At 45.3% G+C, this 15,476-nt stretch overlaps 1 protein-coding gene across 1 annotated transcript; it reads left to right on the forward strand.

Moving 5' to 3' along the window:
* Position 1: 1 nt before the first annotated feature.
* SLC49A3 (solute carrier family 49 member 3) lies at positions 2 to 15,255 on the forward strand (the record flags this gene model as incomplete). The annotated part of the gene is made up of 10 exons (XM_031557425.1): positions 2 to 28; positions 4,288 to 4,446; positions 5,381 to 5,600; positions 8,984 to 9,060; positions 9,165 to 9,302; positions 9,832 to 9,948; positions 10,892 to 11,044; positions 12,124 to 12,281; positions 12,999 to 13,111; positions 14,114 to 15,255. Coding segments are annotated over 10 exons (1,314 nt in total), but the record flags the coding sequence as incomplete, so codon positions are not given.
* Positions 15,256 to 15,476: the final 221 nt, after the last annotated feature.

Genomic DNA, 15,476 nt, shown 5'->3' on the forward strand with positions numbered 1-15,476 from the left:
GTGCCTGCTGAACTGTTCCAACGCCATGGTGAGCGGGGCTGGGAGGCACCGAGCCCCTCAGGCGCGGGGGAGGCCTTTCTAACCGGCGGGATCCGGCGGAACGGCGCGCTGGGGAGGAGGGCTGCGCGCATGTGAGCTCGTGGGGAATCGAGAAGCACCGCGGTGAAGCTAGGCTGGGATGGAGCGCAGGTGGAAGTGCTGATGAGACTCCTTGCGGCCCACTGAGAGGCTCAGAAACGAGTCTGTGAAGGACGGCTTTAGGCTAAAGGAGTACGAATTGGCTGGGCTTCAATGCTGACCTGGGTCAGTAGGCTTATACGTGCAGAATAAGGAGCGGGTGGATCTCCTTCTGGGGTTTGCTGCAAATACAGAATGGTAAAGGAGAGATTTTGTACTAGGCTAAGGAGAGATTTTGCACCACGCTAAGGATGACAGAGCTGTGAGGGGTCTGGAGCACAAGTCTTATGAAGAGCAGCTGTGGGAAGTGGGATTGTTCAGTCTGGAGAAAAGGCAGCTCAGGGGAGACTTTATCGTTCTCTACAACTGCCTGAGAGGAGGTTGTGGTGAGGTGGGGTTCAGCCTCTTCTCCCAGGTGACAGTGATGGGACGAGAAGGAATGGCTTCAAGTTGTGCTAGTGGAGGTTCAGGTTGAATATGAGGAAACATTTCTTACAAAGAGCAGTGATGCAGTGGCGCAGGCTCCCCAGGAAAGTGGGGGAGTTACTGCTCCTGGAGGCATTCAAGAACCATGTGGATGTGGCACTGAGGTACGTGGTTTAGGGAGTATGGGCTGACAGCTGAACCTGGTGGTCCTAGAGATCCTTTCCAACCTTAAGCAGAATGGTGCAGGAACTTACAATTGCCCACAGATACTTAATTCTGAAAGGCCTAAAGAAGGAACGCTAGATCACACCTATTTGTTGAGCAGATGAAATAGTTATCAAGATAAATATTGCAGTTTCCCCATACCAAGTCGGATGCCCAAATCTTCACTCACCAATTCATTGAGGACACTGTTGATAGTTGATCAGGCAGTGTAGATTTATGTGCTTGAGGATTACTATGCCACAAGTGCATGCTCTCTGGCAGCCAAGGTTGGCATATTCATTTGTGGGAAGGAAGAGTGGAGTGCATCTTCCATGATGCAGAAGTGCCGTAGTGGAGAAATGAAAAAATACAGTGAGAATCTGGCTGTATACTGAAACACCAAAAAGCTCAGATACCTTCTTTAGGCAAAATCTCTGTGTCCTCTGAGAGTGCGATAAGTTGTCCTGCAGAAAAGCAATTTGAAGCTCTGCTTGCAGTTCGGTCAGCACAGCACAAGTGCATCATGTAACAGGAAGGCACCACTGCTAGCCTGGATGCCTGTCCTGGCTAGGAGTGGAAGTGACAACATAGGGAAGGATGCTGTACAAAGCTGTTACAGGCTCTCCTGGGAGACTTGAACTTTGCAAATAATTAATAGTGAACTGAAGAGATACTTGAAATGGTCCTTCAGCTACACATGCAAGTGAACCCACATCTTGGGTCATGCTGCTGGAAGGAGGGTACTGTTGTCTGTCTGCTCAGTCTTATGCCAACTTCCTGATTGTTGGCAGCCTTATTTTACCACAATAGCAACTTGGGCCAGAACTTCCCCACATCAGAACTGTGTGCTTAATAGATACCTCCGGTACCAATACTGTTTTGTAAGCCTCTCTGGAATTCACAAGTATGCTGACACAGAAAGTTGTAACTACGTGTTTTCCGATGCAAATGTTTCTCCCAAATGTTGCAGGTGAAAATCACATCAAAACAGAGGGAGTGGTTGAAAGGCCATGAAATCAACTTGGCTGGTTTCTGTTTAAAAGTTCCAGATGGAAAGATTAGCTTACCAGTTCCGTGGCATGAAAATTGCCATGCAAGTCGAGATGTGTCCTTAATTCCTGCTCAGGTGCTGCATGCAGTACTTTGTGGTGGGTATTCCGGTGTCGGTGTGTTTGCAAAATGCAAATGGTGAGCACACCCAACTTCTGAGCTCTCTTATTTGGAGAGAGCAGGTCACCTCATGGGATGGACTGAGCTTCTGTGATGACACCTTGTGTTCTCCTCTTAGTCATGCACACATGCAGCTTTCCTTTTTAGTGGCCTCTGGTGTCAGTGAAAGTGACAGACAGCAGGCAGCCCTGAGAGGAGGATTGTTGTCGGTGTCATGAGGACAGTGTAGGAGCAATTTGTCTGCAGGAAAGCACGCTCAGTCATGTAACAAGGGCGGACTGAGAAATAAATGTTTCTTTGTTCATTCTGTTTTAAAATTCTGATTGAGTGAAGCTGGGCCTGACCATGTGATGATGAAAAGGAAACTACCTCTGCCCTACATCATCTCGTGAAATTCTTTCTCTGTGAGAGAGAATATCAGGGTAGATAAGGAAGGCTTTTACACCAGAGAGAAGTTGTCTCTTCCTTGAACCTCTGTTATTGACCTGGGCTTAAGAGCCTCTGTCTGTGACTGCTCTGTGAAGTGAGTACTGTCTTGCTGGATGTTGGTTATAATATCTCTAAATACTGCTGTTCTGGAAACTGCTAGCTGCAAACATAGTGTAAGAAACCCTTGCGTCGTTTTTATAAAGTCCTTAAGTAGGCATCATCTACTTCATGGATTTTCTGCCTGAAGTCCTGGGCTATGTGGCACTTCTGACCACATCTGGGCTAAGCTTAGGTGATTGCTCTCCAGATGTCTCATGCCACCACTTTTGAGTAAGTGACATTATTATGTGGATGCTCTCCATGTTTGTTTTGCTTAACTGACACCATGTTTTTGAGTGTGTGGGTGTTTAACTTAAAGCTTTACTGTTTACTAGTACCCAGGAAGTGCTGATTGCTGAGGCAAAAGCCTCTTTCTCTTTGCCTCTTTACTGCTGAGTTCAAAGGGTAGAAACTGCTTTGCAAGAGGAACTTCTTGCCTTAGTGCTGCGGACAGAGAAATGCATAGCAGAATGAGTCTGGGAGTGCTTCCTGCCCTGTTCTGTGCTTGTCAGCTTGAGGAAGGTGAAGAGGAAGGAGGAGGGAGCAGCAGGCAGAGCTGGCTCACACGTGGCTGGCTGGCTCCTGACTTGCTCTCCTGAAGGACTTGTACCACCACTTGGTGCACTTGGAGAGGAAGGAGAGCCAAACAAGTGTGCTGCAGGGCTTTGCGCACACACTCCTCGCCCACACCTGTCTGTTCCAGCAGGGCCCTTATAGATATGCATGCATACACAGCTGCTGCTGTCCAGTGCCTAGTCCTGCCTATCTTCCCATGGTCTATAAGAGGCTGAAACTGACATCCAACCTGTCTGAAGATCTCATCTCTGTCCTTACTTCCTAGGCTACTGCATTAGCATGGATGGCATTAGCTGAGGCCAGAGGCTGTTTGCTTCTAGTCTTTGTGTCCATTTTGATGATCAGTTAGCTCGAAGAAGAGAAATCTGGTGTATGGCTTTGGAGGATGAGTACTGTGCGTCACATGGACATCCATGTGACAGGAGGACATCCAACGTCACTTTCATGGCAGCCACACTGCCTTGTCCTGGTGCATGGGAGAGAATGCTGAGACTAGGGAGCTGCTGCTGCCTGATGATTGCTGAGCTGTGTCTGTTGTAAAGAACAAGGTCCCTTTCTTATGAGCAGTGGCTTCTTTTCAGACTGTACAGGAAAGGTGTTAAAGGAGTGTTGCCACACTGTGCACAGCTATACAGTCTGCCTGACAATGAAAAACACTCCAAATGGCAGCTAGTGCAGCCATTAGCATGGCAAAATGCTTGCACCTTATTTGGTTACGCGTGCTTTCCACTCTGCAAAATATTTTGCTTTTCACATCTAAAATCTTGATTTGTTGGTGTTTATGGAGGTAGACATTGGTTAACAGCTTGCATTTCATGAAAACCAACGTTTTTCTACTGTATTTGGTGAGGCTGTTTGTATATGTGATGTATTAACATACATATGGTGTTCCTTGAGATCTACCAGTCCCTGGGTTGCATTTATTTATGCTGCCCTCTCCAGCTGTTACTTAGTGAAGTGTTGAGTCTGTGCTGCTGTTAGCTGCCCCTCATCCTGCTACCAGTGCAGGCAGGGAGGTGTTGGCATGCAGCCTATCAGTAACCTCCTGCAGAAGTGGGAGGGGGGACAGATGCTGGACTCCTTTGGAATGGGTGGAGGGAAACTAGATTGTGAGCATCTTACCAATGTAATTAAGTTGCAGGGATGCTGAAAATCTGTTCTGGTAATGATGGTCATGCTTACTTATTTTTGCTCTCTGTTCTGCAGCTATGGCTGACATTTGCTCCAGTGGCTGACCAGACTGCTGCCTACTTCCACATTTCTCTGGAGATGGTCAACTGGCTCTCAGTAGTGTACCTACTCATCTCAATCCCCTTTGGTCTGGTGGCAACATGGGTTCTTGACAGCGTGGGGCTCAGATGTGCTGTGAGTTGAATCATTCTGTTACCATGAGGGCTTGTCACCCAAAGATGGTGGAGATAACCTCTCTGTGGGTCTAGCAACACAAAGCACTGGCATGTAGATGCTGAATCTTGTCTTGCTAAGTGCAGCAGAGGATGGCTGTGTGGCAAGCTCAGTTCTAGTTCAGTAATAGCTGTCACCACCTTGGAAGGGAGGGAGTTGTAGGAAAATCATAATGAATGTTGTATTTCTCCTGTTGTTTTTCTGCTTGGGATTTTGTTGCTTTAGCTATCTGACAGGGATAGATAGCATGATTCAACTATGTAAAGAATTCAGTGAGATTGGATGGGGTTTTGTAAGGAGTGGTGTTAGCTGAATTATTGTGCTTGTAGGGCCAGTTTAAGGAATGGCAGGGCCAGATGCAAGCAAGCTAATGACTCCTGTGAGCTCATAGTGTGCTGTGTGCAAAGCCAGCCTGGTATCTCAGCACAGTCTTCCCAAAAGCTGTGAGGTTTGAGATTGTGGCACTGAAACAAGCACTAAGGGAACAGAACACTATCAGGACCAGTATACTGGATAACTCATTTCCATGGTCTTTGGATCATCACAGCAAGATATATGGGTGATGGCAAAAACTTGAAAACAGAGTGAAAATAGTGAACTTTGGATTTCTACTAAATCCCACAATAGTATCTGTTGTCTTGCATAAGCTGCATGATGGCGTAGACCAGGAAACCTTGATCCTTAAAGAGTCTGGTAAATAGGTTATCTTTGGATCAGGAGCATCCTGCAGTGATCCAAAGGGGTGGGGACAGTCCGCAGGCAGCTTTCTGTGCAGCCATTATTAACAACTCAGTGTCTCCCAGAATTCATCTGAGACCTTGCTTATGCTATGCTGTTGCATTAAGTTTTGTCCTTCGGGTTGCAATGCACAACCCATGGCTGTTTCTGCTTGCAGGTGATCCTGAGTGCATGGCTGAATATGATGGGTAGCATCATCCGGATGTTCAGCGTCCTGAAGTTCATGAGCTTGGGTTCCCAGAATTACTGGTACCTGTTTGTTGGGCAGTGTCTCTGTGCTTTGGCTCAGCCTCTTGTCATCTTCTCACCAACTAAGCTGGCAGCTTTATGGTTTCCAGATCACCAGAGAGCAACCGCAAATATGATCTCATCCATGTGTAAGTGGTACTATACGGTAACTTTGTTACCTTCCAGAACCTGCTAGCATTTGTGCTGCTTTCAGAGACAGCCAGCAGAGGAAACCTTCTCTACCACAGCTTTTAGGCCTTGCAAATGCAGCTCTGGCCGAGCAATAAATCAGTGCCTTCAAAAGCCTCACACAGGCAGGCATTCTCATGCTACCAAGCGAGAAATGGGCCTCAGCCATGTCCAGGTGCAGAGTTATAAGTGAGGTTCCCAGCCTCCTTCCCCTCTGCCATAACAAGATGACTATCTTTGCTGAGGATAGCCCTCAGCATTACTAAATCTCAAGTCTGCAGTGGCTTTACCTGTGCAGCTTGTTGAGCACCATGTCCAATTTGCAAGCTATGCTTGTGGTCACAGTAACCAAATTCTGTAACTAGACAGAGGTGAGGCTGCAGCAGCAGTTTTGTTCACCAGTTCATCCAGTAGCAAGGCTGGGCATTTTTTCTCAATGCATATGTTTTACACGCATACACATGTAAAACATACTTGATGGGCCATGCAAACACACTGAGTGTGCTAAGTGCAGCAGGACTATGCACACAGAAATCATTTCTCACTTGTAAAGTCCCTAAGCAAAAATTTCTGGAAGCTGGGAAACTGGAGGTACTAGATCTGCTTTCTCTGACCTCATCCCTTTCTTGATTCCTTTATCTGCTGCTAGAGTTAGGGTACTGCACTTAAAAGACGTGTTGTCTCCTTCTGTGTGACATTTTCCTTGACTTCTCTCTTCCTTGAGACGTGCCCAAAAACTGGGCTGACCTACTGGTTCCAGCTGTCAAATCATTACCTGGAGGTATGAGAAAGATCCCACACTGCCACAGAGTTGTGTCAGAAGGGATAAGTCAGGGGAAAAGGCCAATTTAGAAGGACACCTGTACAGCTTTCCCAGTGCTGCTGGTAAACTCAGACTATGAACACTTATTTAGAAGGATGGATATATGTGATGTTAGAACAAGGCAATTCTTTTCGCACCACCTTCCCTAGAGTAGGGTACACAGTTACTTCTTTCCCAGGACTGAGATAGATCTTTACCTTCCTTCTGGAGAAGGAGCTCTGTTGTAAGTGTGTTGTGATAACAATACTACCAGAGGAATTCAGAAGGTGCTGGTGGGCACCACTGGGCACTGCGGTCCTTTGCTGCGATATGAAGGATCACAGAGTGTAGAAATTTGATTGTTTTAAGTGAGAGAGCAGCCAGAGCAGCTAAATAGTATACCATTGATGTAGTGACCTTAGACCTTACATGAATAAGTGGATTTAATTGTGGGAATTAATAAAGCTGAAGAGCTAGGAATAGTAGATACTCAAGATTTGAATCTGTTCAAACTGTGGCTTGCTGAGTTATCAGTGTGAGGACTGAATGGGCTGTGATAATTATCTGCTACGATGCCTGCATATTGCTGTCTAGCAGGCTTTCATTAGTAGTGTCTGGTTACACCCATTACTGTCTGCTGTATAAAATCAGAATTTCATTTTTAAAAAGAGTTTGAATATTGCCTAGAAGGAGCATCTGCCACAGCCTGTTCATTTACTTCAGTAGTTAATTACCTTACTAACAAATGCCTACACGTTACTTCTCATGCTCGTTGTGCCCTGGCCATTCAGTCGTGTTGAACCTGTTTGGCAGGAAGTTAAGGGCAGTCACCTCAACTTGGCTTTGTCTAGGAAGACTGAAATGCTCCAGTGCATTTTACAGGCACATTTCCCTTTTCCTTTTCACACATATATCCATGTCTGCTCTCAGCTTGTTTCAGTTTATCAATATCCATTTCCTGTGTTAATGCTAGAGCAGTGCTCAGTGTTGGAGTACTGTCTGCACCAATGCTGTATGCAGAATCTGGCCCTGCCAGTATCTCCACAGCTTCTGGCAGTACCTCTAAGCAGGATTTGCTGTTTTTTTGCGTGCAGATAGAAACAGATCCTCCACACACGATCCAGCTGAGTAGTTGAGATCACTACTACTCATCGGTGCTCCTCAGTGTTTACCATATGCAGTCCTCTTATCATTCCAGAGACCTGCTCATATAGAAGCAGTGCAGGGCCTAGAATGGATCCCTGTGAACACCATGAGAAATTCTCCTGTTTGTATTTTACCCAACTATAGAAGCTTTAATACATCTCCTTGGGAACTGTTCTTTAACTATTTCCATTTAGAGTTACTTTGGATAGTATTTCACCTGGATTACATCAGTGAGTACCTTCCAAATACAGAGCAAGAATGCTGTGATTGTTGTGTGCTGTAACAGTATTAATGATGCTTTGGCAGAACTGCCCTTGTTCTATACAAAATATTGGTGTAATTCAGTGGTTGAGCTCTGGAATGTCCCACACATCAGTAATACTCTCCTACTGGACTCTCCTACACTGGTAGAAGGTGTGCGCTGTGTACATGCTATGTGCTTATTGGACAGTCTTCACAAAATGTAATATGAGGCTGCTCTGGCTGGTTCCCTAGCTGTATGGATTCTCATTATTTTAAAAGGACATTTTGCTGACTTTTTGTTCCAGACTAAATATTCATACATCTACAGTGCTATCAGGTCCTGGCATGTTTGCTGCTTCTGAGAATAAAATTGACAAGCACATCCAGTGCATGTGCCAGAAGGTAGCCAGACAATTCTTGGCACCTACCACTTTTTGATATGCACACTGTTCTTGTGGGAGAAGGGTAAGATGAACCAGCTGTGGCTCAGCTCCTTCTCCTGAACTGCAAGTGCCTGCAGGATGTTGGTTTTCTACTTACTGTGAAAAATTAGTCTTTTAAGACTGGCTGGCTGTGACAGTGGCTGATCATGCTGCAGGAAGATACAGATGAATATGGAAACAAAGGTGCTAGTGAAGCACTCAGAAGACATTGAACTTGGAGGAAGGCTGAGAAATGACATGTGAAGGCATCACATTGCATTCAAAAGTGTCCCAGCTAGTGCTAGGATACATGTTTTCCTAGCTCCAGACTCAGGTGGGATTCTGAGGTTGTCTGGATTTCTCCTGTGTATGTTGCTGTTCCTATATAACATCAAGACATGTAGTGGTTCATCTTCATTAAGTCCCTATGTTACTGGAACAGCCTTGTGAGGGTGCAGATACCATAATTTGTATATGAAAATCAATTTCCAGCTCTAGCTCTTGTAGGAAAATGGATGTATAAATGGATTTCCCGACGATGAGGGAACAAATGTGACAACAGTGAGACCACACAGTTAACTTCTCTCACATGTTCATCTCCTGGTTTCTCCATTGGTCTGACTGTACTTGTTGCTTTTTTGGAAGCTGTTACTCTGGTACTGAGTGATGGTATAGACTAATAAATGATTATGACTGCTTGCATGAAAAACATCTTTTTATTTTCTTCTAGCCAATCCCTTGGGTATTCTTATAGCAAACGTTCTGTCACCGGCACTAGTTCCTGAAGGAAGGCACATCCCATTGATGGTAAATGAAACTGATTTTATCAGCCACTGGGATTGGTTGGGGTTTGTGTTTGGAACAGTAGACCTGCAAAGACATGTAACATTGCTTTGCTTTCTGTTGTGTAGCTAGGTGTTTATGCCATTCCTGCCCTAACGGCCTGTGTTCTAGCCACTGTGGGGATTCGTGAGAAGGTTCCTCCAACACCTCCTTCAGCCAGTGCCACTAATTCCACCTCTCAGCCTTTCTTCATGGGGCTCAAAATGGTAAGTGCTGTAGCAGAGAGAGGAACCAGTGTTTAAATGAGAGATGCAGCTTTGACAGGCGGGGATGTGTTAAGGAATCTGCTGAGAAAGTAGGCTCTGAATTTCGCTCCATCAAGTCTGCCATGGAAGGTTCTCTTCCTCAGGGAGTGAATTCTGCTCACAACAAAGCTGTGAGGGATACTATCTGACCATGTAGCCATGGACTGGTTGCTCTTTAGCCAGTACAAACAAGAACACTGGACTCCTCCAAGAGGACTATGCAGCCTGAGCTTTCTGAGGTGGTAGCAGATACGGTAACAGATGAAGAAGAATTTGGGCATTGAAGAGATCCCTCCTTCTTACACGGCCTCTGTTTTTTAACTTGTCTGCTGGCCGAACTGACAAGGGGTTCCATACTCCTCTGATACTCACAGGGTTGCCCTCAGCATTTCTAACTAAGTGGTCAGAGCATCTAACCCCCTAGTCTGTTGTCACAGCCTGGCCCTTTTTCCTTCACCATTTGTTTAAGTATGTTAACTTCTTTCTCTAGCTCCTGAGAAACAAGCCATACATCATCCTGGCAGTGTGCTTTGGAGGAGGAATTGGGATGTTCACCTGCTTTTCAGCTCTGCTAGAACAAATCCTTTGTGAAAAGGGTTATTCAAATGTGAGTTTTCTCCCTTCCTCTCCACTGACCACATCTTCTATGATCCAAATGATTTCCTTGATAGGTAAATCAGAACAAAATGAAGACAATTGAATATGTTGCATTGTCTCATATCTTATTTGCATGTAGTCTTTAATGTATGTTAAGCAGTACATTAATGCCCAGCACAGTCAGTCTTTCAGTGTAATGGATGATCTAAGTTTTTATTACTGCCTTTGTCCAGGCTCACCTTTGCAATTTAAAAATCTTTTCTCCCCAAACACTGTTTAGGATGTTGCATTTTCCTAAGCTGTTCTAGAACACAGATGTTTAAGCAGCCTTCTGACACCTTTCTCAGAGAGGTGTGGAGGCTCATGTGGGCCCTAGAGTGAGCAGGCTGCTGAAGGCTGGCTGGTGCAATTGCATTTTTACTTTAGGCAGTCTTACATGAAGCCAAGGCAGTAGGAAATCACAGGTACTGTGACATATCTGTTTCTCTTTTTTTCCCAGGGTACTGGCCAGGTGCAGCTGTCACAGCTGTATGCAGGGTTTGCACAGCTGGTTCCTCCTGCTGTCTTCCTGCAATAGCAAAGGGCTGCACCAGTTCCTATGTTTCCCCTTAGCACTTTAGTCCCACTACTTGTGTCCTTCTGGAGTCCTCTTAAAACACTCTTAACTCCAGCTGCTAGATGTCTGCACATTGACTTGCCTTGCTGCATGCACGTTCAGCCTCCCTTGATTTGTCATCCATTGAGACCTCAAGATTACAATTATCCTGTTGTCGTACACATGTAGCAGCACTGATTCTGGGCCCAGTTGTTTGCAGCCCACAGCCTTGCAATGAAAACTTGCTCTGCCTCAGACACTGACCCGCAAGCAGCAGGCAGGTGGGTCAGTCAGTGACATTAAAACCTCACTCCTAACTACTGTGTTTTCTCAGCTACTTAATTTTTATGTCCACTAGGTATTTGCTGGCATGGATGGTGCTCTGTTCACAGTGTGTGGTTTGTTGGGTGCCTTCCTGCTAGGACTGTATGTCGACCGGACAAGGAATTTCATAGAGTCCACTAAAATCTGTTTCTGTCTGAGTGCCCTTGCCAGCATCGTTTTTGCAGTGGTGAGTTCTCCCTTGCATTGCGCCACACCCATAGGCTTACTTCTGTTGCCATCTAGTAAATCATCAGCTCATAACAGGGTCATTTGATATCACAGTATTTATTAAGCTTTTATTAACGTAGGATTTTTAACAGAAAAACCTTTTTCTGGAGATTTCACAGAGTAACTTTGGAGCCTCAGACAGAGCTTCAGGACCTAAATGAATTGATGCAATTTACTTCCTTACGTTGGATCACTTCTTTCCTACCCCTCCTTTTCTTCCTCACCCTTGTCCCATACAGATAATCTACTAGTCCAAAGCAGTAAAATAAAACCCACCCATTCAAATCTGCTAGATGTTTTGAACTCTGATTTCAGACACAGTTTGGATTTCACAAGCTCGATCTAGGCCTCTGGAGCTGTGCTGCAAGACACCTGCTGTTTCTTTGGGAATTTAAAGCATGATTAAGGAATGGGGTTACCGACACTCTGGCTGCAGGGCTTATGCTCCTAACTTTCCTAGTGGTGACACAAAGCCATTTTTTTTCCACCAGACCTAGGAATGAGGCTGCTTTGGGCACTAAACTTAGCACCAAAGTTTGTAGATAATTCAGGTTTTTTCTTTATGTTTTTTTGTTTTGTTTGTTTGTTAGTTTTTAAATATCCTAGTATTACAAACATGAATCTAACATGATAAGGAATAGTTTTAACTGTAAACTGAGCTGTAGTATCCCAGTGAATTCTCACATGTAATTCACTGCAAATGCCAGTTCTGAAATGCTTGTCAAGATGAGTGTGTGTTTTCCTCGGTTGTGGAGATAAAGTAGGTGCACTTGGGGTTAGTAACTGTTCAGAAAATAATGTCACAGAACTGTGACTGCATCCACATTCTTCACATAATTCTGCTGATCCTCTGTTGCCTTGCTTGAAAAGCTAAATGTTCACTGAGTAGCAATTTGTTGACTCTCGAGGTTTGAAGAATAAAGAAATACAGTGCTGGTAGTTAGCAAATGCTTGGGACTTCCTGCAGGTCATGAGTTCAAAGACTTTCTGTGCAGCAAAGTTGACAGTAAGATTTTTGTGCTATTTTTCTGCTTGCAGGCTTCTCGGTTCAGAGATCAGGCCGTTGCTCTGGCCATCTCCAGCTCAATCTTTGGTTTCTTTGGTTTTGCCATGTACCCTGTTGCCATGGAGCTGGCAGTGGAGTGTTCCTATCCTGTGGGAGAAGGCACATCTACAGGACTGATTTTTGTTGCAAGGTAAGTAGACAGGTTAAATCGGGGTGACAGTTGAACGTGGGTTCCTGCATATAACAGGTTCATGGATGCAGAGAGAGCAGAATGAGCATCACTGTCAGCCGTGCCACTGCCTTTGTGCAAGGGGTGAGGTGGCTGGCTGAGCTGTGGAGCTGATGAACTTCCACTAAAGGTTTTGGTACTGTTCTGCTGCAGGAATGACTGAGCCCTAAGCAATGTTGTGCCTGCTCAGTACCACTTTTGTGTAACGAGTGGAGCTGCAGCAGCAACAAACACCAGTCAAAAAGGGGAAACAGACACTTGATTTGAAAGCTCTTGTCTCCCACTGATTGTGAACTTCATTGCTGCTACCAGCCAGCTGTGATGAGGAGGAGGCTGAAATCTTTTTCCCATCCTCACCCCTGCAATGAGAGGTATTTCCAAACCTCTGTCCAGTGACTAAGCCTCAGCACGTTGACAGCTATAGTTCAATACCTTCCCACCTTTGCAGTGATTGCATCGTCATCCTGCTGTGTTGGCAGGGTGTTCTGAAAGGCTGATGTGGCCTGTGAACCAGAGCTTGTTAGCCAAGGGTGTTGGTCAGGAACAGCTGATTGCAGCTTTCTCCGCAAGAAGGACTCTGTTTTGGAAATGGGCATTGCTTTCTTTTATTGAGGAAACTGGATTTGTCTTTGTCATTGGCAAAAAAGGTAGTTACTGCATACTGGCTTCTCTCCACAGCCAGATTGAAGGTGTGATTTTTATGATTCTGCTGCAAGCCCTCACTGTGCGTGTTTCTAAGGACCCATCTTCTACCTGTGCTCTTGACCAGGATGGAGCCCTAGACTGGACAAGTAAGCACATCTTTAAGAAACAATGCTGAATGCTCAGCTGCACACTGCACTCTCCAGTCCCACCCATGTGTCACTGATAAAGACCTTGCAAGACTGATTTCTACTGCACCTGTCTCTGAGCTTCACCACACAGCTACTTTTAGCAGAAAATCCTATCCATGTAGCACACACAACCTGTGCTGCTATGCAGTGTGGCAGGTCAAGACTACATACACACTTCTGCATGCACAGATGTTACATGGTTTGTAATGTGCCTGCGCAGCTTTGTTCTGACTTATTCCACACTACTGTTCCTAGTCAGGAGAGCACAGAAACTGAGATGAAATGGAGCACTGATATGCTCGCACTGTAGGCTAAATTCTCGTTTTGATCTCCTCATTTATGTAATACTAACATCAGTTCATAGGGACACACTGTAACACAGAGGCTGGCAAGCATTTTTTTTTTTTTAAATCTTCAGCTGAGCAGAAATCCCCAGAACCAACTTTACTTGCTGACAGGGAACAAGACTTCACTGTCCCCAAAAAGCAATTTGGGCTCTTCAAGATGGTGAGGCTCAGAAAAGCCATTGATGTCCCATCCCTGGAGGTATTCAAGGCCAGCTTGGATGAGACCCTGGGCAGCCTTAAGTAGGGAGTGGCAACCCTACCCGTGACAGAGAGTTGGAAATGGGGCTTGTAGTTTTCTTCACTAGCCCCCAACATGCAGCTGTACACACACATACACACAAACTCCCTGCGTGCAGTGCTGTAAGACCTCCAACCTCTGGGCCATGCAGGACTAGAGTCCTGGCAGATTTCAGTCAAATCATCTTTCAGAGTCCTTGTTATGTGAAGTGGGATTTGGCTTTCACCCAACCAGTGTTGCCTAGTCTTAAGCTGTACATTGTCCTCAGGCTAGCCTTAGGAAGATTATCATCTGGACCATGCGGTTGCTCTAGACTTTTGCAACACTGGAGAATGAGGATTCAATTCACCAGCTAAAGGTGTATCTTGTTTGCAGCTCCAGTCCTGTTGATGGCGGGCCTCTGCAGTGCCATGGCTTGTTTCTATGTCATCTTCTTTCACACTGACTACAAGCGGCTCCATGCTGAGACAAGCAGTAGTGACACGGTCAAGGCAGAAGATACAGGATCAGATGTTCCTGAAGTCTAATCCATCTGAAGAGGGCATACCAAGGGACCAGTGAGGGAAGGACTCAGGCCTGTGAGCAGGGTTCAGGACTGCATGTGCTCAGCTGGCAGGCAGGGATATGGGTCCTGCTGCAAAACAAGCCACTTTAGATTTCAGAAGCGGGGGGCTGCAGCAGTCATTGGGGCACATTTGCTGTGCTTCCCCCAGCCTGGTATTTATTTGTGAGTGTACCAATGGGCTGCCAGAGAAACCAAAGAAGAACTGGACAACTACACAGATAACAGGGATTTTTCGCTGACTTGTTTCAAGCTGAAGAAATGTTGCAGAGGACAGGAGCATCATATTTCACCATTTGTGCATGTGTACTTGAATGAGAAGAGAAGCTTTCAGAGGGGTGGAAGCACTTCCTATCACAAACATGGTAGGAACTGTGGTTCTCATATAGTGTAAAGATTCTTCCTGTTAAGTGTGAAGCTAATTGTGCTTCCTAGGAGGCACAATAGTGTGGCAGGAGCTACATAATTCTGTTGCAGTGAGGAGATGTAAGTGTATGATCTGCAATATAAATCTGTTGCAAGTAAGATACTTAGTCCTCTCTTAGAAACAGGAAAAGAAACAGGACTGTTAGAGAAAAAATGAGTAAGCAGCAGACATTAAGTATGCCAGTTTTCCTTGCCCTGTCTGGTCACTTGCCAGATGCTGAGACATTTTAGATCAGTTTGTTTTAACTGGGCTCCTGTTGTTTCATCATCTGTCCTGCAATTCTATTGATTCAAGCTTTGCGCAAGAAGACAAACTCACTGATGTGATTAGGGTTGTGTGTCCCACCAAGCCAAGACATGCTTTCCCATAGGAGGGCATGCAGAAGTCAGGTCACTTTTTTGTGAATGGTGTGGTAATGCTTGGTGGCACAGAACTGGCAAGAGAACTGGCAAGATGACCATGTAGAGAATGGATGGCACCTGCACGAGTTCCTGCAGATTACAGGGTTTTTTTTTGAGGAAGATCAAGTAAGAAACAACATCAAAAACCTTCAATTTCTCTCTGCAACTGACAGCTATTCTTCTGTGTTTGAAGAGATTGTTATTGACACAAAAGATCCCTTTGGAGTTCAGTTATGCTACCAATTGCAGTGGGTACAATGTTCTTTTCATTTTATAACAATACTTGCACAGCAGTCCAGTATCTTGCTTTGATGTTCAGGTCTTAACGTATAACTTCAGGACTTTCTA

The sequence above is a fragment of the Meleagris gallopavo genome, chromosome Z (assembly GCF_000146605.3).
Source record: "Meleagris gallopavo isolate NT-WF06-2002-E0010 breed Aviagen turkey brand Nicholas breeding stock chromosome Z, Turkey_5.1, whole genome shotgun sequence".
In the NCBI taxonomy this organism is placed as follows: Eukaryota; Metazoa; Chordata; class Aves; order Galliformes; family Phasianidae; genus Meleagris; species Meleagris gallopavo.